General features: G+C 36.1%; 2 protein-coding genes and 2 long non-coding RNA genes across 24 annotated transcripts in view; 2 read left to right on the top strand and 2 right to left on the bottom strand.

Annotated features, from left to right (window-relative positions):
* Positions 1-52: 52 nt before the first annotated feature.
* Positions 53-8,877, bottom strand: LOC107273013. Of its 5 annotated transcripts, none has more exons than XR_003061412.1 (5): positions 7,424-8,389; positions 6,934-7,153; positions 4,020-4,446; positions 2,842-3,937; positions 53-619 (listed from the first exon to the last, which is right to left on the bottom strand). It is a non-coding gene; the product is annotated as an uncharacterized LOC107273013 (long non-coding RNA). The 5 variants fall into 5 exon arrangements; XR_003061409.1 differs by lacking the exons at positions 6,934-7,153; positions 7,424-8,389 and adding an exon at positions 5,359-5,681 and having other exon boundaries at positions 2,842-3,279; positions 3,374-3,937; XR_003061411.1 differs by lacking the exons at positions 6,934-7,153; positions 7,424-8,389 and adding an exon at positions 8,602-8,877.
* On the top strand, positions 3,034-24,111 carry LOC107273005 (rootletin). Of its 13 annotated transcripts, none has more exons than XM_025090317.1 (25): positions 3,034-3,136; positions 5,591-5,927; positions 13,929-14,021; positions 14,845-15,075; positions 15,159-15,361; positions 15,452-15,839; positions 15,914-16,060; positions 16,134-16,436; positions 16,524-16,760; positions 16,834-16,970; positions 17,043-17,203; positions 17,284-18,137; positions 18,214-18,406; positions 18,490-18,849; positions 18,911-19,341; positions 19,405-19,620; positions 19,731-19,932; positions 20,004-20,119; positions 20,203-20,379; positions 20,444-20,551; positions 20,614-20,793; positions 20,866-21,078; positions 21,141-21,446; positions 21,519-21,902; positions 21,982-24,111. In XM_025090317.1, the coding sequence occupies exons 1-25, from the start codon at positions 3,057-3,059 to the stop codon at positions 22,261-22,263; spliced, it is 6,339 nt and encodes a 2,112-aa protein (XP_024946085.1). In that variant the 5' UTR covers positions 3,034-3,056; the 3' UTR covers positions 22,264-24,111. The 13 variants fall into 13 exon arrangements, with proteins under 13 accessions (XP_024946085.1, XP_015606261.2, XP_024946084.1 ...); XM_015750775.2 differs by lacking the exon at positions 3,034-3,136 and adding an exon at positions 4,732-5,188; XM_025090320.1 differs by lacking the exons at positions 3,034-3,136; positions 5,591-5,927 and adding exons at positions 8,909-9,029; positions 9,265-9,450 and having other exon boundaries at positions 14,849-15,075.
* On the bottom strand, positions 10,374-13,444 carry LOC112495136. The gene is made up of 3 exons (XR_003061408.1): positions 12,823-13,444; positions 11,173-12,265; positions 10,374-10,489 (listed from the first exon to the last, which is right to left on the bottom strand). It is a non-coding gene; the product is annotated as an uncharacterized LOC112495136 (long non-coding RNA).
* Positions 22,252-24,613, top strand: part of LOC107273003 (kinesin-related protein 4) — a 15,877-nt gene continuing 13,515 nt past the window's right edge. For 3 of the 5 annotated variants that reach the window (XM_015750764.2, XM_015750766.2, XM_015750765.2), the window contains exon 1: positions 24,386-24,515. In XM_015750764.2, the coding sequence (XP_015606250.1) occupies positions 24,386-24,515 (130 nt within the window). Of the gene's footprint in view, positions 22,376-24,181; positions 24,516-24,613 lie in introns of those variants that run through there. The other 2 variants (XM_015750767.2, XM_015750763.2) reach the window with 2 other exon arrangements.

Here is a 24,613-nt window from a genome sequence, read left to right as displayed (position 1 = left end):
ATAAATCCTACCTTGAAAGTAATATTTCTAAGATATCCATCAAGGAAGGATGACATATAGTGCACATTTTTTAATTAAACAGCTTCAAGTTTTCCTTTCAGAAATAAATCTTTTTTTTTACGCATATTACTCTCTGCGGCCATTGTTTATATTTTTGTACGTGATTCGGTTCTACTTGGTTTAATTTTGAATCTTTCAAGTCAACCTTGTATCGTTAAAACCGTATTTCACATCTGTGTACGTACTGATGTATATTGTTCACACGTGTCATAATCTCAGTGTTGGTAAACCTGCAAACAATATCTGCTTACTACAGAGATGGATGGATGACCCGGGACTGCTCGGACTTTGATAGCCCGGGGTCGTCTGACAGCGATGCCCGCAGTTAATATTATCACCTCTTTCTCTTCTCGCACTCCAATCTCCCGGACGCAGCAGCAAATGAATAATTAGGTGTCCACAACTCGGTATTCACTACTATCATTCTCAAAGACTCAATAGTACATACATTATGTACTATTGAGTATTTACAGATTTCATATACGAATCTCTCTGATGATCCTTCAAGAAAGGATGTCCAACGAGGCTTATATTAATTCTTGAGTGTCTCCTGTCAAGGCTGAAAGGAAATCATGAAATAGAAATGTTTGGATAGAATTTCAAGAAATTTATTATAAAAATGTATAGGATAGTTTTCGATGACTTTTTTTTTTAAATTCATTGTCATTGACATGTATCTCCACGCGTCGAAGCATAAAGAGTATCGAGTGGAAATATACGAAACCGTTTGAACTTGTGATAATTTTTTGCATCCGTCTAACGCAAGATTAATTAAGTTTCAATACTTTTGACCTGATTTGTCGCCAGTCTTGAGGATTTAGCTGATTTTATTTACCTTATATATTCATCTGTAAGATTCAGGGGTGCCAACAGTGTTTACGCGAGTCTCATTTGAATGTCACGCATTATATTCGTTATCAAATGAAATGAAAAAAAAGAAATGTCTCTATGAATCTCGGTGACTCTGGAATAAGATAAATAACGCATTCTTATCATGCAATAATATTGAAATGCAGTCCCTTGACAACCGAGTGAAATAAATCGATAGGCAAGGTATCCCCCATAACCTTCTTTTTTTTCTTCAACCCTTTTCAAGTAACCACGCAAGATTTACGTAAGTACGTGCGTTTCTCCTCGTTCTCCAGATAATTGGACACTTAAATAATCCTAGAAGTATTTTAACGATAATGCTTTCCTTCAACGTTGTCATTTAAAAGAATGACTGGCAACCCCAATTGTTCGTACGACGAATATCGCGTTTACTCAGTAACGTTAAACAGTTTATGTATAAGTATCTGTTAGAGTTCTTATCAGGCGATTTCTCGGGGGTTGAAAATTGTAACTTGAGATTGTCAATCCTTACAAAGGGAATACCTAGTGTTAAGAGGAGGTAAATGCATTATCTTTGAATAGCGAGTACCACGTGGATCCAGGTACAGCATTGTGGGAAAGAGAGCAGCTGACGTGAATACCGATAGTCTAGTCACTGGTAACTACTTATTTGATGGCTACCTGGTAGTACCTATTAACCTGTGAGTTTCGATATTCTTTGTTCCTGTTCACTAGGACTTTATGTATGTACATACAGTTAGATTTGTGTATGGTCTATAGTTGTTAGGAAAAAAGATAATTCAATGTTAAACATAATGCATGAACGTAATAAATAAATAAATATATATATAGAAAGAAAGTCTAATCTTTGATTGTTCCTTATGCGATCTTCAGACTCTAATATAATTTCCAATCGGCTATAATCTATTTATAATGAATGTATTGAATATATACATATATATAACAGTGGGTCTTCATTAATGATACACAAATTATGCGTATGTAAAGTGTAAACGAATTCATCATTACGATAAGGGGATGTGTCAGTTCGCATAAACAGAATCAATATATCCACCGGGTGTGATAGCCTAAACCCACGCTCCTCGTAGAGGCCAAGATTGTCTCGTTTTAAAAGCTAGTTGCAATCATCAGGAATATTAACACTAAACCTACCAGAGCGGTCAAATGACCGCTTTTGAGACTTTAATCAAAATGGTTAAATTCCAGGTTTTTATTTTTCTTGAACTTACTGCACGACTATGCTAAATTCTGTATTAATTACAATCAACTGGAAAAGATTATAAGGTTTATTTAAAAAGCGGTCATTTGACAGCCATCGGTAGAAATAGGTATATATAATATGTCGGTAGGTTTAGTGTTAAAGTAGAACCAGAAAGAAAATCAACGAGCTCAATAGTATTGATCCCTATGTACAACAGTGAACTACTAGAATCATAGAGATACGAATTATTACATATAACAGAGAATCCCCCATTTTTTCCAATCTATTAACATACAGCTATCTCACTACATTATTATAACCCGGTGCGCAATGTAACGTTTACTGCATATTTCCAATACTACGTACAATGCTGAACACCTAAGAATAGCGATACATGCAAATACAGATATCAGTGCTGATTGTTACATAGAGATTTGTATAAATTAGTGAAAATGTGGTCCAGAATCATAAAAGATACTGCGTTGGATTCTGAAGAAAGATTCGTGGGATGTAAGCAATAGCTTTTTTTTTTCTATAATACCTAATCAATGCTCTAAAAGTGTGCTCTTTGTATAAATTATAGAGGGGACTAGTATCGCTTCTATTAATATATTGTTGTTGGCGCGACACGAAGCACAGACGATAAAATTGTTTTCAACGTCTGGTGCTAGTAAAAATTAAACAATTATTGTATCGCTGTCCGCTGTATCTTTTGATATTTAGTTCACCGGTACTCTGCTCGTGTCCGTTCTTCACTCTTCCGTCACTTCCTCTTCATTATTAATTTTCTATCTGCTTCATTCGCTCATGCGTCGTCTTCCTCTTCGTCTCTCATCACGTATCACTTATGACTATGTCGTTCTCTTAGAATTTCTCAGCATGTTGCTACTGTGCCACGTGTGTCTTTTAATTCTCCTCGTCAACAGCGTCTTCGGGGATTATTATGAGTGTTGGCGACAACAGGACTAAGAACTCATCTGGGAATACAAAGTCCAAAGATCACTTAGACTCGGGACTTACCAGGTAGGGATGGATTCTGCTTATTTCTTGGAAAATTATTTAATCTCTCCATAAAGAGAGAAAAAGAGGGATCATGTAGTGTAGCAGACCACGTAGTTTGGACCTCGTGATAAATAAAAATTCCAGGAATAATTATGTGAGCATGTCTGAGAATACATAATTGAATTTATATTTATAATAATTCTGTTTACGTATGGTGTGTTGGTCGTATTTTATTATGTTATTTAATGAATGACTTACGATTTTATTATCGTCTGCTTTCTTAAAGGAAACTAATGCAGAGTATAGACTAATCATAGTCCTTGTGGTTCTACCATAGGAATTAATGGAAATCAAATAGACATAACGATCTGCAAGTGATACAGTAGTCTTGAAAAACTATGCATATAATATGAATATAACGTATTTCTTATAGTCTGAATCTTTTCTATTCGTCCTGATGTTTATTTCGTCTTTTCCATTCAAGGTCACTGCGTTGTACATGGGTTCTTTCAGTGTTCCTTTGACAATGCATAAAATGGTCATAGCGGAACATTGTCAAATCAGCCAGTCACTTTATAGATTGACAAATATGATCCACACTGATGGGGAACCTGGTAGTTCATGGCGATGCCAGAGCGTCGAAGCTCGCGCGATTGGTTGCTTTGATTAATGAAAGCTAAGGTAATGATACGAGATCGATTCCAGGCTTTTCTTCAAATTTGTAACGACCCTGCATTGTTGTGGATAATAAATATTTCCGTCGGCAGGAAACGAGTCCTTAGTTCAGTTCAGCCACTCCGTGAAGCAACACCTCGGAGGACACTTAAAAAAAGAAAAGTTCGCGTTGAAACAAAATTTTATAATTCATATACTGAGTGCTTTGAGCAAAAAGTAGTCCACTTACATTTGTGCATTATATAACAAAAATCAAGTTGTATAAGATTGTCAACGTTGGATTCTTAGGAACTTGCAGGAATGCTACTTCCTGTGTTTGTAATTTAAATTGAAGGAGATTCCCCGTAGGATTTAACCTACAGTAATATCTTATAATATTGGCCATGAAGATCGCGTGCGACGTTACGTTGTGACAAACACGAATGTCTCATCGCAACCGTAAAATATCATCCGACAACAGAGAACTCTTTGCTTCTATAAATAGTAGTGAACCTTCCTATTTCCGGTAATAAATACAGCCGAGGTTGTTCATTCCATAAATGTTATATTTTTAGTAAATGACAGACGGCATCCAAAACGATACTGTCCATAGATTTTCATGACAATTACTGTGAGCATATTCCTCCATTACCATATTGTCAAAGTCCTCCGTTAGCCTAAAACAAAATGCACAAAGAAGAATAAGAATGACATAAATAAAACATAAAAATTTATAACCTATCCTTATCATTTTTAGTCACAATATTTGCTCACGACAGAGGAAGCTCGTCACTCGTCGAGGAAGCTCTTGTGAAATATTTTACAGTCAATTGGAAATCTTTACTAACGATTAAAATGCGTGCCCATTGCTCACTAGCTCAAAATTCAAACTATCGAACGAGTATAACTCAAGCATCGTACTATATACCCGTAAACCCGTACCGTTGACCCTCGTCTCGTGACGACGTCGATCAGGGTAAGACTGATTTACGAGGGAGCATGAAGCATGGTACTAAAGATCGAAAACCCATTATACCGACGAAGGTATACCTGTCAGGCCAAAGAACCCATCGACGTGCGCCACGATCAGGAAGAACGATACCAAGCTTTAATAGAATAAGCATTTATCAGAATAAACTAACGTGAACGTTTAAAAAAAAAAAGAAACAGACATAACCAAAAGTTCCATGGCAAGTTTCGCGATTGAGAAGTCTCGCAGAACAGCTGATACGACAAAGTAATGAAAATGCAGGAGGAAAAGGAGGACGAAGGTTGGTCACGAGAATCACCAAGTGTACAAAACGTATCTAGAGACGTGACAATGGTCGGTCGACCAGCAAGGTGCAGAGCACCGGTTTACTGGCCTTCCGAGGAGGAGGAAATGCAAGAGTCTAACATGTATCAGGAATCTAATTACCGGTAATTGTACAAACGAGTTCATGCATATGAGCGATGAGATTTCTTTTAAAAGCTCCTGAATAGTCTACACGCAATCGCCCTATGATATTACATTTTTCGTTCCCTAGTAGTTAAACGCAACCTAACCTAACCTCAAATAATAAAGCTATCAGATCTTTTGTATACTTAACTAGGAAATGTCTGTAACGTAGCATCCAAGTTGACAGGGTGCATGCATCTCCACACGAATATAGGTTAGGATCTCTTATACACTGTAACAGTAGACGAACTAGAGAACCGTGTCACTAGTTCTAACGTGATAAGACTAAATCAATTGAGTTCACACGGTGGCCTATCTCCCGAGTCATATCGCAACATTGAGTTGGCGTCGATCGTAAATATTCCGGTAACTTTCTCTGCCAGAGGAAAACGTGCAGCAGAACCACCCCCGTATCTACCGCCTCCAGTGCCACCGGCGCCGCCGCTACTTCCACCCTCGAGGGGCCCACCGCGCACTGAAACACAGATAGACGCCGTGACACGCGATCACGGTGCTCAGGATGGCGGTAGGAGCATCGCGACGACGGCTGTTAGTAAAAGCCCACCGTTCGTACCGAACACACACAAAGTCCAAGACTCCATCGGGGATCGAAGGGCCCCGAAAACACTATCGCCGCCGAGCCTCTTCAACGACTTCCTGTCTTCTGCATCTTCCCTTCGGGACGCAGAGGAAAGCCAACCTTATTCAGCGATGCCTCGGGTAAGTTTTTTTCGTCCAATTACTTTAGCTTATTCTATCCCCCTTATCCACGTGTTACAATACTCTCTTCGTTCCTTATTGAAGTAGCGTTCTAACCTTGAATTTTTTTTCACGTGGACGTGGACACGGATCAACCCCATAGACTCTCTTATCTTAATTGAATTTAGTAAAAGCACTGAACAACTGTTCATCAATAATATGTAATACATAACCTTGTGTTCCAATTAAATGTAAACCGTACTCCAGACAATTGCTATAGTTTACTCTCAGAACTTCCTCAGAGCATTCAACCTCAGTTTATTAGTTCACGAACGAAAGAACCTTCAACTCTCGTGCTTTATGCATTACATAACCCTGACATACATGTAAGCATAAAATTAATCAAAACCAAATCGTACGCAGAAACACATTCAGCAGGCTGACTTTCAACTGATTTTATGATTTAACCATACGTCTTAAGGACTTGTATGTTTTACCACCATTTCATGTATGTAACTGTTTTGAATATCTTTCCTTAAAGTTCAATGCAGTTTATACATTAAAATTGATGAGCAACTACGCACAGAGAGCATATATATACATTAACTAGTTTCCCATACAGAGGATTGATTGACTCGTTCTACCAGCTTGAACTCTAACCTAAACGTGTAGGCGTTAAGGAGTAGCGAGTAATGAACCTCGTATCATCCGTTGCTGGTCGTTCACCAACTGATAATTAGGTTAACAGCCTATCTGCACGTATACTAGTTGATTTACAGGCTCCTTTGAATTTATCGGATGTGAATCAGAGTTAGTTACAAAACGATTACAAGTTATGGAACAATTAGTACGATTAATAAAAATTCATTCGACAATATATTCACAATATACAAAAGTTAGTATATTTACTATCTTCACCCCTTATCCCAGCAGTGTACACGTACTGGGATTAATAATTTGAACGACATATGGTCGTAGAAGATAGGGTAGCGATAAAATGATAGATGATAGAATCGACTGCCGTTACCTTTTTTTTTATACCTTCGTATTAACGAAAATCCAATGGCTGGCTTGTGGCGTACACTCGATTCCCTTTGAAGACTGAATGACGCTAATCAACAATGGCCATTACCATCACTTTCTCATAGGGTGTGACGCATTCGTGGTCAAAAACAGTCATTAAAATATAATAATGTAGTAACGTCATGTTGGGTTAGGTGAATTCACGTGCCTACATTCTAGTCACCCTTAACCAGGAAAAGCATTGTCTGGTATTATCAATTTTTTAATTTTTATTGAAACTTCCTACAGTATCAATTAAGTCAACTTTAATTTTTTTTTCATTAATTTTGTTCATCCGCTTAGGCAGGGTTTCAGCAATGTCACTTAAAATTTAATTAAGAGCTAATTGTCTGAATGTATACACGTGATTGATTCACGTGGCATTTAACCCTTAGTTACATTTTAATTGATATCGATCAACCCGGGCTTTAATGTTTTTGGAGAAAATTTGTTACCTCATGAAACCATGTAAATTTTTTATCTATTTACGTCCCTGATATATATATATAGGTATAGACACGTTGCGTTAACTGTATACACGGTAAATTGCATGTACTCCAATGGCTAGGGGTAAAGTGCGTGAGCGTAGGGTGCGTGTCACGCACGTATCAATATTACACGTTGCATACACACACACACACACACACCCATCCACATATGTCTCGCGTCATAGCCGTCCACTCAATCGATATCTGACAATTATCACAGAACTTTGACGAAGTTAATATTTTCGTTTAATTAATGCTGTCTCGCTTAATCGAAGGATAAACTCGACACATATATATAGCACAAACATTGTATTAAAAAATCTAAGTTTAATTAGCAAGTAGAAATTCGTAATAACGTAACTAGATATTGGCATAGAAACTCTGACCTCATTTGCCATTTTATTTATGCGGAACCTGATGCTGTATTATTTATTGGGTCTTGAAATATTGTTGAAAAATTATTATTGTAAATAACAATCGATATGTATTTGAGTCGATGACGAGTCATCGTTATGCATCAAGAAACGAGAAACTGATGATCGTTGTATAACATTAATTTGTTATGTTCATATGTTCCACGTGAGGTGTTATCAGTAGGAGTCTAAGCTATCGAACGCGTAGTTAATACAATGCAGATGCAAATTATTTTACAAAAATTACGTGCAATACCAAAAATTCATCTGTTGCAAGATGTTTACATTAAATTGTCATGATAATCAGTCGGAGGCCTTGGGGCACGTTGATATCTTAGGTCCAAATTAACTTTATCGATTGACATGCACACGATGATTTCAGTAACTAATAATCACATAATGGCGTAACGATGTTAAAGAAATTGATGGAATATCACGAGGCTCTTAGCTGTATCGCATCCCCAAAAAGATACTTAAGCGAGTGATATTGTTAATAAAAAAAATATTTAAATGTATAATGAGCTACCAGTCTTGATTTCTCCGAGCTTGTTAATATTGTCGTGTATATATATATATAGTCAGGCAAGCGACACTGCTTCATTCGGAGGGGCCATCTTCTTATGAATCTACGTGTTAATAAGACCCCTCAATCGTAGAACTGATGTCGCTGCTTTGACTATACACCTAGTAATGAGCTATTATTTTATTTCTTAATGTAAAAAGAAATCTCACTCTATAAACTTTACCCTCTGACACTTTTTACACGAATTGGAAAGTTATTGATTAGAATTTCACGAAAACATTCCGCATCCCACTGACATTTCGTGTAATCGATGATAATACGTGTCAAGAAGCTTAATGCTTTTTTTGAGGTTATGATTATGTATTGCTATCAGTCATAATATCGGTTAACCAATCGACGTCAATATTCCCTTAATTGCATCACGTGTCTGTCGCAGATCGGGATGAACGTTGACCGCCGTAATTTCCGGAGATTTAAAACGCTGACTTCGTCTCGTCTGGTAGACTTTGCACCGAGACTTAACAGACTTGTGAACTCTAGTGCAGGCACGTACACTCGTTCATCCACGCACTTCATATAAACTCTAAGAAGCTTATCAGTGCGTCTTTCTTGACAGGCCCTATTGATAATATTTCGTGTAATTTTCATTGCTTTTTATTTGACTATTTAGTTTTAGCCCTTTAGTTAAATAATGTGGAAGCAATTTTGCAGAATAGGTGTGCAGTGTGATACTGTATTTGTTCAGAGTGCTTCTGTCTTGTATCGTGTGCGAAGAGCCTGTACCGGTCGAGTTTTGTCTACCTAAATATTAATACTTGTCAAAGAGCTGATTGTAGTGTGAAATTTTGAATTTTGATTTTTAACGATTTTAGATCCGCAGACGGATTTTATAGTTGGAAGTGATGCAAGGGATGAATATAATTTTAAATTGAAAATACGTGAAAGTCTAATTATAGTCAGCCATTGATTAGTCGTATCAGACTTAGAAGCCATGGGATGCTTTCATGCAGTTTGTCATTGCATGGTCAAGGACACTGTTAGGAGTCAAGTTTTTGAAGGTATGTAACCCTGAAGATGGTTAGTGGGAATTCTCTCACGCCATGGTCACGATGGTATGAAAATACTGCATGTGTGTATACCTCCTTTTGTTTTCATTGGATTTAATCGATATGACGTTAGAGCCTTATTGTAGCTTAATGACACTTTCATTTAAGAATTTTTGTTTTCGTGTATAACTGAAATATATGGTAAGCTTAAATTATTGTTTGATACATATTCTTTTGAATTTAGGTTAATGATATTTTTTTAGATGATTGCATGTGTTGTTTATTCATTAGAACTGTAGACGGGATCCAGACAAAGTCAATGACTTGTCAACTCCGTTGAGAAGGAGTACTTTTTGCTTTTGTACTTTGACTTGTGATATTTCATACTGAGATAATGACGTTGATACTTAATTACAGGTCGTTGAATGAGATTGTTGAATCCGGATGTGATGTTGGTTGATAAAGTCCGTCCACGAGTAGAAAAGCTTTTGGAGGTGTCATCTTCCAAGACAGTATATTTAACTCATGGAACAACTGCAGAAAGTATAGAACCACCATTAGCAAAAAATAATTATAACTACATGGAGTCAAGATTAATTTTTAAAAATTGTTTTTTAGTTTTCTACCTTTAAATTTTGGACTTTATTCTAATCCATATCCAAATTTTGTTGATAAATAGTATATATGTTTGCTTTGCGTATCCTTGCATTTATTTCTTATATTTTACAGAATTTTATTTATTTGACAATCTGTAAAGCACCATGTCATTTATCAACCAGCCGGGTAAGGGAGCCGTCTAGTGACCTGCCACTTAATAGTCTATAAAAATATATATATATTAAAAGATACGAAATTCCGGTTAAAACCAGTTCATTGCACACTGGTATAGATTACACCGGCTCAAATTTCACAACCATTAGTTCTTGACGAAATGCTTAACAATTTGTCACGTTTAATATAAATTATGTAAATATCATAGGTTCCAAAGTCTACTCCACAAGCTTCTCAATGTATTGTGTGAATTACTGTCGTCCAAGATACTCAGCCTGACCTAGACAAACAGAGGGGCAGACTGGCAGAATGAGATAATAAAATTTTCCATTAAGCTAACAAGTAAATACAAAATTAGATATAATAGCTGTGCAAAAATGATAATTTCTTGATAATTCCCTCTCCACCCTTATGATAAACCAATGACTATATAATTCTACGAAGTCGTAGCTTTATCTCAATACAATTACTATCCAGGTGTGAATTTCCCATGTATAATGACCGTTCGCATGCAATCATTAAATTAATTGTCGTACAGATTTATAGCATAAGTCTATATTCGATTATAAGTTAAGAACCAGGCATTCGACTTGTCTTTACAACGTTCGTTGAACCGTACCGATTTTATTAGAATATGAATGGCCAATATACCATGAAAATAGGCCTGACTAAATAGTCAAAGTTTTAATTAGTTTTCAGTTCAGTTCTTCACCAGTCAAAAAACTTTCTGCGGTTTTCGAGATTTTCATCAAGAGATGCGATCAAAATCGTTCCATTATAACAATCCTACAGATTTCTTAAAATTAACCCTAAACCTCCAAGCTTACAAGTGCCTTAGATACCTAATACTCAACAGAGTCAAAGTGATCAATAATGCCGAGATCATTATAAATCCTACTAATATCATTACCACCTCAATCTCATTAAAACCCTTTCGTTTAAGGTATCAAGCCTCTCCCATACCTATCTGCTTCAGGAATAACGTTGCCGAAACTCTAGGGGTAACATTATCGTTTCACCCTGAAGAAACTTCTTACACGGTTACACCCGAGGTATCCCGTTGCCAAGCTAAGGAAGTCGTACAAGCTTTTGGGATAGTATTTGGGAATATACCCTCGTATCGTACAATGTTATATCGATTGGTGCCATTCAGTACCAGGTGTTGGTTTCTACTGGTTCTCCTTCTACTTCCTCAAGCCACCCTTGCAGTCTCCACCAGGCCCCTATCCTTATACTTCAGAGCTCAGCACCTACCACAAGGTGGTGCTGCTTGCATCCTCAGGAGAAGTTACCTCTGAAAAGACACGCACTTCAGTATCCTCTTGGTATATCGTGAAACAGATACCTTCAATTCGTATTACTTCAGGATCTACATGTCGTGCACACGTGGACACTTCAGGTACCTTGAGATCTTAATTATTCTTATCGGTAAGGCAGACTCCACGTTAACCGATTGTCCTAGGACGTCCATCAGGTTACCATGTTTTTACCCCGTTCGTACCTATAAGCAATATTGAATATTAATATTGAATCTGTATGCATATATATGTATACATATTATTACCCATTGTCTCCGATGTCACATTTTAATAGATTCCCATTCTTTTTTGTCTCTGCTTTTACTCGCCATTGATCCTAAACACATACAAGCTTTGTTAAAGATTAGTGAGTCTCCTATCACTGAGAGGTCTTTGATCAACTGAATATCTTTTGTATAATTTTAATAAAGTTTGTGGAATGATAAATTTTCTATTCTTATTTATCTGCCTTTTTCAAATATTTACAATTGGCTCTAGTAAGCTCGCTCAGAATCCTTCGGATTCTAATTTTAAAACAAACTGGTTACAGTTATATTGGCATGACTAAAAATATCATTCCTACAAATAATACTACTTGCGTGTTATTCTTGTGCACAATGAAAATATCGTTTACTGTGCGATAACGTTGTGTTGGCTTTATGATAAATCTTTAAGACTGCTCCCATATCCCACATCGGATATGCTTGAGGGGTGATTCTTCTGGTGTAATGACGACAACACGATATATAATGATATTACTGAAATAAACAATCGGTTTTAATAAAGATTCAATTACGTTATTGCATATACATAGGTACGTATTTTCAACGATATATATTTTGTACGAAGTTCAACTGCGTTAAGGATTTGAATTATCGGACGATAAAATTCTATGTGATTTGATTGATTGAAAATTATTTTAAAGAAAGTGATTTCATTGGGAGCAAATCTTTTTCTCCCTCTACCTTTGTGGTTAGGTATTTTATTTTACATAAAAATTGACCTGATAATATTTCGGGTTAATCACTGACCCCTGATGATAGTGTAGATTAAACAGGGGACTTTACAGTGGTTCAAACTGGTAATGAACTGTGAAGAAGAATAATAACAGGCTGAGTGTAATAATATCTAATTGATAATATATTATTAACATGACCTACGTTATAAATTATAGATTGTCGTTTAGTCCAATAGAAGATTTAAATTCAAATTGAACATTCGTTCGGATAATTTTTGCTAGTATTTTTAATTGAAATTATTTTGGTGAATCTTAGCATTCAGAATGAAATAAGTGAAAATGTTTTATGTGGCTGACCTGGCAAGGTAACTTTATGATCCAGTTAATTCTTCTAGTGAGAATAAGTTTGATACTTTGATAGTACAGTTTTTGTCGTTTTGGATAATAGTTTTGGAAAGTACCGAACCATCAACAAGATCGTTTTTACTTTAGTAATTTTTCTGTAAAAGGCGAATGCAGCTTTTTTTCTCACGCAAGACACCGCCAGTCACGGGTTCGCTACCCTCAGTGTTCCCCTTCCTGTCGTTGGGAATTTCCTTCTTCCTTCTTCGATTCTTCGCCATATTTCTCTCAACTGCAGACGCAGGAGACGACCTGCCTGCGTGTCGTTCTTTCTGTAGAAGTACGAATTTGTTTTATCAATAACATCGTAAAGTTTCTGGTTCACCCGAAAATTTTGTTACAGAACCGAAAGTCGTGTATATATGAATTACAGTTATGCACGAGAAGAAACTCATCACTGGCAAGGAACAGATAACTTTATGATAATGAAATGATACTAATTCAGATCGTAATTCATTATTTTTTTATCAGGTATCAAATTGTTGATCATATTCTATTTATCTCGGCGAGAAAATGAAATAAAATTCTCTCAACGCAATTAAAATTAATTTTGTCCAATTTATAAAGTCGAGTTTAAGATTTGTCATTACACAAATATTCATTAGTCTCATAATCGTTATTTACAATTTCTTATGTAAAGTATAGATTTATCTTTAAACGAATTTTGTTTTATAATTATCGGATTGGTAAAAGAATCTGTACTGTTCGAATAATTCAATATTTCTTAATTGATTGCCTGAATCAAACTAGCTTATCATATCTTAAACTGTTTTTCATCGGAAGATGTTTAGCGGCGTTACTTGCTCTCTAATAGATAGGATAAGATTCTAAATACATCCCAGTAATCATTATAAAAAGAAAAAATAGCGTTCTTCTTTTAAAAATACCTTACGTGACAGCCATTTTTATATGATTGTGTATTTATGTCCCTGTCGTGAAAGCAAAGCTGATTGCAAAATGATGAAGCAAAATGATTGCTTTGACGATGATGATGTTTTTCATTTTTATTGTAAACAAAGCAGATTATTATTGCTTACAATCTTTTTGTATTATTATTTTAGGCGCTACCCAAGGGTCCTTCTCATTTGACGTTACGAGGACAGATGGAGAGGCGGCGGCCACCGTTTCTCAGAGGCTCAGCCAAAGGCAAAGAGGTACTTATGGGTTTTGGTGCCCCATAAATTCAACTGCCTGACGCTGTTGAATGGATTGAATGCTTTATCGGATTTCTTTTCCTTTGAGTTTTTTAAAAATTATTTGAATTAATCGATTTGTATTGAGGTAATCGATAATCATGGGGTTTTGGTAGAGTTCAAAACTCAGGAACCAATTGCGGCTGACATCTGTCATTCTGAGTTACCTTATGAGTGAATGTATGAGCAAATGTATCTTATGGGATATGCCATGTTTTGTTAACTCCCTAATTGAATTCTTTATATTTTTTAGTGTTTTGCTGCATTTATAAATTTTATACTTTATTGTGGATGTTTTGTATGTGGTACTTTGTAGAAGATAATTTTATAACCTGCAATGGAGTTCCATAAATGAGATATAATACCTGTAATTAAAATATTTGAATGTAGCTTATGAATAGAATTTGTTCTGTTGAAAATATTCTGATGATTGTGACTTGCTTATGATGAAGTTTTCTGATTTTGTTTGCACATGAACTGGTTTTATCTAATGTTTTGTTAATAAATTTCATAATATTTCTTATCGTACAATCATTTTTATTTGTGTATTATTGAACTTGACCCATAAAAGATCATGGAGTATTACATAAGGTGCTTAGGCAGATATTATGATATGCATTATAATTTTATGACAATTCTTTGATATTCATATTCTGCGAGACAAAGGTATACCTGTTTACTTATGTTGATAGTACATTAATTATTGCTTGTATTATTATAATTCTGTATAATAATATTCACATATTTTCTGAGACATGTAATTGCATTTAAATCTTATTGTTAGCCAGCGAGAAGCGGAAGTAGTAAAATGGAGTCTGGACAAAGTGGGACCATGGGTAGTGCCAGTGCAGACAGAGGAAGCGATGAAGATCTCTCTCCGGATGCACTTGTAAGACAGAACTATGAATTAAGACACCGTCTGGAAGAAGAAGCAGCTAGTTATAAAAGACGACTGGATACGTATCGCCAAGCTCAGCAACACCAAGCAGCCTTGGTCTCTCGTTTACAAGCAAAAGTAAGTTTAATGGATACATCATTACTGCATCATATTTTAATTTACATGTTTTTCATGATATTTATTATTAATTGCATTGTTAGGTTTTGCAGTACAAGCAGAGATGCTCGGAGTTAGAAAACCAAATGGTGGACTCGTTACCAGGTGAAACTGTTAGGGGTGTGACTGCACCAGCTCAAGGAACTTCTGCTTTGGATGCAGCACATCAAACACTACGTGAATTACGAGAAGAACAAATTCAGGATTTAGAAACTGCCTTGAAAAAACTTGCAGAAGAACGGAGAAGGTCATTTAATTGTCTACAGTCTAAAATAATAGTCTTTTCGCACTTATACTTGAAGAAAAGATGCCGAAAACTATCTTTACAAAATTTCAGATGCGAGAAGCTCTTACAACTGAACACTTCACTCAAAGATCAGCTTGAGGAATGTCACCAAACAAATGAGCTTCTCACCAATGATCTTCAAAAATTGAGTAATGACTGGGATACGTTACGTGAGGAAATGACAGTTAAGGAAGATGAATGGAAGGAAGAAGAACAAGCTTTCAACGAGTACTATACATCCGAGCACAATCGCCTACTAAATCTATGGCGCGACGTGGTATCTGTTAAAAGGTTGTTTTCAGAAACTAAATCTGCAACGGAAAGGGATCTGTCCAAGCTTCGAAATAAAATTATATCCACATCCAATGATATGGCCACAGCTTGCAGCAGCGTAAACTTTGCAATGAAAATGCAAGCCAGTGCTATACAACAACCCACCGTATGTTACTCATTAATCATATCCTGAATAATACAAACCTCAAATTTATTTAATAACCAGTCATGAACACCTAGGTATCTCAGCAATTCCAACAGGCTCAAGCAACGTCGGACATGAAAGCAGAAATAACAACTCTGAAGCAGCAATTCGATGTAGCTCAAAATGAAATTCGTCTAAAGGAGGAGAGGATTAATCAACTGATACGAGAAGTTCATACTTTGGTAAAATAATGAATTAGTCAATAATAATTCCTTGTGGCATTCATCATCCACCATCTATATGGCTTCATCACAGGAAGAAAGATGCGGTGAAGCAGAAGCTGGCATGGGACAAGTTACTCGTATGCAAGAAGATGTTGAAATATTACAATCTGCTTTAAGAGACATAGCGCATGCCGTTATTCAAGATGCCGAATCTCGAGACATTGAAAATATTCAGCCACCGCCACACATTCATTTGTCTCCGAGTGCTCCTGTTCCTCAGAGATCACCTAAAAGAGGAACAAGAATCAACACGACCCCAGCCTTCGCTGAGAGCACAATTAGTGCTGTTCAGGCAGCTTTGCATAAATATCAACTGACTATACATGAGCTTCAAGTGAGACGGAGTTTTGAAGTATACGTATTACTTTAATTTCTGTATGACTTTTAATAATTGCAATGTTTTATTATGATGTTTTCTTAGGTAAAATTGCAAACCAACAAAGAGCAGTTAACGATTACACGGAAACAGTGCGAGAACGCTGAAGAAAATTCACAAAATCTCGAAGACAAGCTTGGGGAACTTACTGCACAATTGGATGCATCACGTTTACAATGTGCTCAACTCTTGCAAGAGAAGGAGATGCTTCAAAAAAGTTTGGATAGTCTCCGTTCGGAAAAGAATGCACTTGATAAGAATCGTGTTGAGATTAATGCTATGGTAACATTTATAGTCTACTTTGTAGATAAAAGTTTCATAGTAACATTCCAATAACTAATTTATGCTATTACAGATTGAAGCGTTGAGTACAGACTACGAAAAGTTACAGAAGGCAAATAATAAATTACAAAAACTATGCGACAATTTGGAAGATGAAAAATTATATCTGCAAAGTGAACTTGATAGAGTGAATAAAGATTCTGACTTGCGGTTTGTTACTTTTTTATTTTATGCTTCTAATATCCACTGTCTTATTGATAAACCTGATATTTTTGTTGACAGGGAATTGAGTCTCCGTTCCGAAGAGGAGAGATGTAGCAGAATGCGAGAAGAATTATTAACGTTGCGTGAAGAATTAAATAAAGCATATCTCACAAAGGACATGTTGGAGCAACAAAAATTAGAATCAGATGGATTAATCACGCAAATCGAAAAGAGTAAAGGTAATTGCATTCGGTTTATTTTTTAATTTCAAATGTACCACTTAGATACTAATGAGAAATTATATTTTTTAATTCCACAGGTGACCTTGAAATAGAGGTGGAACGTATTTTGTTGGAAAAATCTGACTTACAAGAAGCTCTTGAGAAGATGGAAGCTTTATGCGCAAATCACGAACAAGACAAGGGAAGACTATTGGACGAATTAAAAAAATTAGAGGAAGAAAGGAATAAGCTGATTAATCAATGTGCCGATCAACAAGGAGATCTGAGCTCTTTGAGAAAGGAAATCCTACAAGCCGAACAAACTCGATTGGATCTAGAATCTGACAAAGTGACGTTAAATGAAAAGATAAAATTCTTGGAAATTGAGAAAGAGAAGGTGGAGTTGGAGTTGGGTCAAGTAACTCGAGAACGTGGAGATCTCAGTAATCAACTGTCAGTTTTGGCAAGAAAGAAAGAAGCTTTAAACGAGGAACTCATGAGACTTAGGCAACGACTGGAACAAGCTAATGAAACGAATTCACGTATTAATAGAAATTTGGAAGATCTTGTTAAAGAAAATGAAGAGAAGCAAGTACTTTTGGAAACCAACGATAAGGAATTTCAGCGTTTGCAAGAACAACTCGCTTCTTTACGTAGTGAAAAGGAAGCATTGGAAGGCGTCTTATTTGACACACAAACTAATTTAGAGGCAACCCATATAAAAAAGACGCAACTGGATAAAGATCAGCAAGATTTATTAGTAAAGCAAGAGAGTTTGAAAGGTCAAATTGCAAGATTAACTAAAGATCTTGATAACAGTGAAAAGCGTGCACAGGACATCAAGCAAACCTTATCGCAACAAATCGGAAATCAAGAAGCGGAATTTCAACAAATTATTGCGAACATGAAAAAACAAAATGACGACAGTATAAAAAAATTGAATGAAGAAAAGGTACTTCTTAGTTAACGAACATGTTTAAATATCTAATTAGATATAGTTTTTGTGACATTATTTATAACTCCTTTAGGAACAAGTACGTACCTCTCTGGAGAAACGTCTTCAGCAAACATTAACGCAGCTCGGTGGTGAGAAAGACGATGAAATAACTCAGTTACAACAGAGAATAGAAGAATTGCAACAACACATTGAAACCTTATGTCAACAACACGAAGAGGCTCTTCTTCGAGCTGAGAATGACAAGCAACAGGCTCTATTAATTGGTGAGAAACACTCCATTAAAGTTCTTTAAGCTTGGTGCGTGTATTTAATGTCCTGTTTGGTATTAATATCTATTTAATTGAAGCTCATCACGATCAACAAGCCCTAATGGAGAAACTGGAAGCAATTTTCCGTGAGTTAGAAGAAGAGAAAAGTGGATCAGACAGATTGCGCAGAGAAGCAATGGTACGTGCAGAACAGGATCGCAACAATATCAATCAGCTTCGTGACGAGTTGAATCGTATCAGAACGAGATTGGACGACGCAAAATTAAAGGGTGACGAAGAAAAGATGAAATTGGAATTGAAGATTGAAGAAATCTGGAAAGAGAGAGAATCCGCTCAAAGGGAAACCGAAGAGTTGCAGGTGCAGCTCCATATGTCTGAAGATAAAATGGATGGACTTCAGAATCAATTACACGAAACTAGCAGAAAATTGAAAGAAGGTAAATCTCTATTTTTATTTCCATCCTACTTCGTTTTATTTTACTTGTTGCATTATTACAGCTGAAAATACTATCGAGACATTGCGTAAGGAATTAGTTGATGTGCGTAGACAATTGACTGATTCGACTTATGAAAAGGATAAATACAACAGCAGCAATAAAGAGCTACGTGAATATGTGAAACGCATCGAAGGCGAAAAGAGAGAACAAAGCAGAGCGTTAGAAGAAGCGTATCAGAAGATTGCAGGATTGGAGGACATGAAGACAGCTATCGATGCTGAGAGAACTAGACTTCAGACACAATTGCGTGAGATGGAAAGAGATGCGATGCAATTGCAACAACAATTGCGACATAGTCAAGATGAATTACAAAAATCACGTTCAGCTTCTTCACAAGCGCAAAATGAAGAACGTGAATTGCAAGCGCGTCTGGCCAACGAGACTGAAGAACGGGAACGTCTTCAGCTGCAATTACATCAACTTAAGAAACAGGTACAGATTTAAAAAAATTTTAACCAAGTACCCTTTTCAACATGTAAGTATAACTTTTTATAGGTTGTCGATTTGGATAACAGCTTGGAAGTCACGCGTCAAGAACTTGGAAGGCTGCGCTCCCGAGGCGATGAAGAAGACGAACGTTGGAGAGCAAGAGAACAGGAGTTACTTGTTCGATTAGAGGACAGTCGATGTCGCGAAAGAAAATTGGAAGATCAGAAACATAATCTTGAAGTCTGTCTAGCAGATGCTTCTCAGCAATTGCAAGAGTTGAAGGTAATCGAAGGATTCAATCAAAAAAAATTATCACCTCAATAATTAATTTCACTGTAAAACATTAAAATGATCAAAAAATCCCGTTTAACAATGAATGTTTGGTCAATCAGGCACGTCTTGGTGGATCCGAGGGTAGAGTACGAGCCTTGGACGCTCAGTTGTCCCAAATGGAAACTGCGAAGAAAGAAGTTGAACAAAAATTAAGTAGCGTAGCATCAACACTTCGTCGTATCGCTGGTATCCAGTTGGATGGTAGCGTTAATATGCCCTTCAAGTTAATGAGTCCATCGCGAAGATGGAGTCCAGCCAGAGGTATACATTCATTTGGAATCCTAGAGAAAATCTTTTACTCCTGTATTGCTAAATACGTTCTATTATACTAGTTCATCAAGACCATGGTGACGGTGGCCGTGATGTGGTCTTGGACGTTGATCCTGAAGCTATCAGGAAGGGAGTACGATCTCTAATGCAACAAGTAGCACAAATTGAACGGGAGAGAGTGAGTCTGTTAAATATATTTAATTATGACTTATCAGTATTAATCATGAGAGGATCTTCATCACTGATGCTCTTTGTCAACAGGATGATTACAAGACCGAAATCAGTAACATAAAGAAACAACTCGTAGAGACTCAAGAGGCGCAAAACAAGTCTGACTCTAAGCTTCATAATTTACATGCAAGTCTGCGAGCATTGCAAGATGAGAAAAATGCTCTGGAAGCCAAACTTTCTCAGAAGCAAGCAGCATTCCAAGCTCAGGTACTAAAATATTTTACTGTTTGCCTGATGCTCCATTGCAGTTGTCAATATTAAGTCTTTTCAGGCTGAAGCTTTACAACAAAAAACTGAGGAGTCTGAACATCTGCGGGAGAGGGTGACAACCCTGGAGCTAACAATTACTAGTGAATCCGATGAACGGGGACAGTACGAGGTAAGCTGCGTTATTGTGGCTGAATACATTTCCTCATTGTCAAAGTACATTAATCTTGATAGGATAAGCTTGAAAAAATGAAGCAAGCTATAAACCGACTGGAAAATGAAAAACGTGGTCTTCAAGAGGAACTTGGCAGAAATGAATCCCGTTCAACGAAATTGGAATTACAACGAATGTCTCTAGAGGGAGATCTACAGCGTTTGCAAATGATTTTACAAGAGAAGGATGGAAATATACAGGTTTGACAATAACTTTACAACTAATCGTAACAATTAGCTTTAACAATTAAACACAAATATTATTTTCTATAGAAATTACAAGACCGATGCGACGCTCAGACACGTACCATGGCTAGTTTAGAAGAACGTTGTGCTTCTTTAAAATCTACAATAGAACAATTAAATCTCGCTCTAGAAAGAGCTTCGTCAGGTGAAAGTGAATTGAGAAATGAGATTAATATTTTGCAACGTAATTTAATGGAGACTAGCGCAACAGCGCAGAATAATAATGAGAAGCTTAAACAGGTAAATCTGTATAATAATTGTTGTCAGTATACAAAATTTAATGAAGGCATATTTGTTCTCAGCTTCAAAAGCAATTATCAAATGCTGAGAATGAACGTCGTGTTCTATCCGAACGTTTGGATTCAGCACAGCAATTAGTAACAGAATTGAGGCATACAAATCAAACGTTATTAGACCAAGTTGCTCGTCTGCAAAATGAATTGGCTAACAACGAAGTACAGCGTTCAGGTCTAGAAGCCCAACTGAGATTATCCAGTTGGCCACAAGAAGGTAGTTCCAGTAAGGACGAAGAGTTGGTTCGACAGTTGCAGACTGCACAGCGAGAGCGAAGCGAAATGCGAGGAAAAATTGAAGCTCTTCACGACAAGGTCAAATAATAATCCAAACCTTACAATATATGTAATGAAACGTATAAACAAGCTATTTATTTAATATCGTAGGTTAAATTATTGGAAGCTGATAAACGCAATCTGGAACGTCAACTGTCTTCAGTGAGACCTGGAAGTATTCGTAGCAAGAGCTATGAACGTCCTGAAAAAGCACATGCAGAACTAATGGGCTCTAATATTAACATTGATAATCTCGAGCAAGAAAACAGAGAGTTACGATTGAAGATTCGTCGATTAGAAACACAGTTAGCTGAAAAGGAGGCTGAGTTGATTCGAGCAAAATCTACGCATTCTCATTCGCACTCGACTCTCGACTTGAGTCGTGATAGAACTGGTGAGATTGAACGACTTAGAGCTGCTCAGTTACAAGCAGAGAAGTTACTGGAAGCAAGAGAACAAAGTCATCGTCAGCAGGTCTTACGTCTTGAAAACCAGGTATACAATTTTTTTTTTTTTTGAACGTCACAGTAACGCTGATGTAGTAGGAAATCCTTCTAATATAAAAATCTTTTAGATTCAGTTACTCAGGGAGCAACTAAATCAAGAAATAAAACGTCGCCAACTCTACGTGTTGCGTAGCTCTCGTGCCGGAAGAGAAATGCAACAGTTGCGTCAAGCTCTAGGCGACTCATTAAGAACTGTATCTCAGGATCCATCGTTAGATGCTATGTTACTCGAACACGAAGCCAGAAAATTAGACACTACTCTCGCTAGTACTGCTAGTTTACCACCATCATTGGCATTGCCACCAACATCATCATATGATAGATCCCCTACGCCAACTCATCTTAAATAAATCAAAACCAGGGGATCAATCTTCCAGCAGTCGCAGATGGTCTCTGCGCATATAGCCGAAGAGCAATGATCGAGAGGATATTTTACGAAGTTCTCTATGTCGCTTAATTGCGGTATGTATACTTTTCGTAACTGGAAGTCACCTTGTGACCTTTTCCGATTGTCGTCTCTTGATGCTCAGTAGGGAATCAATGCTGGAAAGTCTTTTAGTCGTTCTGCTCATGAGAGCAGAGGTAGATGAATATTGCTTGTTAATGTTTTGTTTCCCATTCGGTAAAATAGTGCATTGATTTTTAATGCGTGTAGGAAATTTCTTTAATAAGATACTCGGTGCAACATAATTTTCAGAACAGATCTCATTTTTGTTACAAAATATTTTATCTGGTATCTGGAAGCGAACCTTTTTTATCGAAGGACATGAAATCTTTCAGAATATTGTACTTAAATCGTGTAGGGAGTAAATACATTTATTTAATTTTATTCTGTTTAATGGACAATGATTCTACATACGCTTAGTATGTAGTATATCAAACATGCCAGTATTGTCTTACCGAAAATAGTATCTGTTATATTTAATTTAATTTCGTGCATACCATTGGCAAATGTGAGAATGAATCTATGGAAATTTATATAATTACAATATATCAGGGTTCACTGCAAGAGAACTGTAATCATAGCCTTCATAAAGTCCGTCCATACTTATTAATTGTCCATAAAATTGTTAATTAAATAGTTGTGCTGACTTAACAAAGTGTTAAGAAACATGACAGAAATGTGTTATAGCATAATCTGAATTATGATCCGTGCTTGGGGCAGTGATTATAAAATAGAATGTTACAGTAAAGAAATGCTATGTTTAGTCTCGTCCTGAGACCAAACTTTATCATCTGACAAGAGCATTGTAAAGATATATTATCTGTTTTTCTTTATTTTGATAACATATATACTTAATGAGACATTAACGAGTGTTAAGAAGCAAGTGACTTTAACGATAAAAAAAGATAGTAAAAAGGTGCAGATGCAAATGGCAGAGAATGGATTGTGTCAGTTCTTTAGTATTGAGAATATTGACATCCAGTCCAGCCAGATCATCCATCTTCACGTGTCTCTGCTGCCCAGCTTACGGATCATGACAGATATAAATAATATAGAACAATATTTATACTTATTTCAGTAAAATTTAAGGAATTTACATGAAAGAAAGTGCAAATTACACAGTGACTTTTACACCGTGAAAATAAGACTTCTGCATTAAACCATGACAGCATAATAGGAATCATGACTTGTCGCATTTAATATTTTTTATTAATTTTTGCCGTCCTATTTTCTATAGAATTGTGATTATAAAGACTTTACCTTTGAGTTAAATATATTGATTTATTTATTTTATTGAAATTTGGTTGTACCATAATGTGCTGGTATTATAATTTTTACTTTGATGTATATCTAAATCGATAGATAAGTGTAAAATTCACTATAATTTTTTTTTTTAAATAGCTTTAGTTCAACTATTATATACAAATGTGTAAAAGTTTCTAACTTTAAGTACTTTCAATCGCCAGGCATCAAAATAAGTGCAACTTGATTTTATATAATTATCATTCCATTAGGAAGTACCGACATTACATGTTACATATCAAATTATTGTTATACAATGTGTTAATCCTTATTCACTATTGTGTAGAAATATATAATATAGTAGTGCAAGCGTGTACTTAATCATTTAAGATATTACCATTTCCAGATTGCATCAGTAGTTCAAAGGTCCACAGACATTAAAGAAAAATATTTTTTTTGTTGGAGAAATTTGTTTTGTGTGAAACAGAAAAATAAAAAAGCATATTCAAAATAGTACCGAATTAATAGTTATTTCTATATATCATACCGACTGATGGTAACTTGAATAAGAATATAAAATGGTAAGAAGGGGGGATTGTTCTTATCCAATGTGAAAGCGGGATTTGAATTCGAACCAAAAAAACGGAAACAGTCATTTGTCAACGGCAATTCGATAGCGGTGTACTGAACAAAATTTCCTGAGAACTTTTTTATCGTGAACATTATTATAGAAGCATTGTGACTATGTGATTTCTAAAAACGAGTGCAGTTCAAATTCTAGAAAAATGTCTGATAATATTAAAGTGGCTATTAGGGTCAGACCCTTAATAAAACGTGAAAAAGATGATGGATTGCCTGTACAATGGCAGGTTCAGGGAAACTCTATTATTCGCGGAGAAGGCAGATTTTCTTTTGGTAATTATATCTTTCAAACGATTACAATGCTTTAACAATACTGAATAATATAATATTCAGTCCGCCATAACCTTCCACTGTTAGTATACGTAGCATCC

The sequence above is a fragment of the Cephus cinctus genome, unplaced genomic scaffold, assembly GCF_000341935.2.
Source record: "Cephus cinctus unplaced genomic scaffold, Ccin1 Ccin1_scaffold1343, whole genome shotgun sequence".
NCBI classification, from domain to species: Eukaryota; Metazoa; Arthropoda; class Insecta; order Hymenoptera; family Cephidae; genus Cephus; species Cephus cinctus.
The sequence above is the reverse complement of the archived record's forward strand: the minus strand, read 5'-3'. Positions and strand labels throughout refer to the sequence as shown.

Coding starts and splice junctions, on each gene's coding strand:
- LOC107273005 (XM_015750775.2), top strand. CDS start 5,010: ATGAAAATGCAGGAGGAAAAGGAGGACGAAGGTTGGTCACGAGAATCA. Junction 14,022..14,844: donor GCTCAGCCAAAGGCAAAGAG/GTACTTATGGGT, acceptor TCTTATTGTTAG/CCAGCGAGAAGCGGAAGTAG. Junction 17,204..17,283: donor GCAAATCGAAAAGAGTAAAG/GTAATTGCATTC, acceptor TTAATTCCACAG/GTGACCTTGAAATAGAGGTG.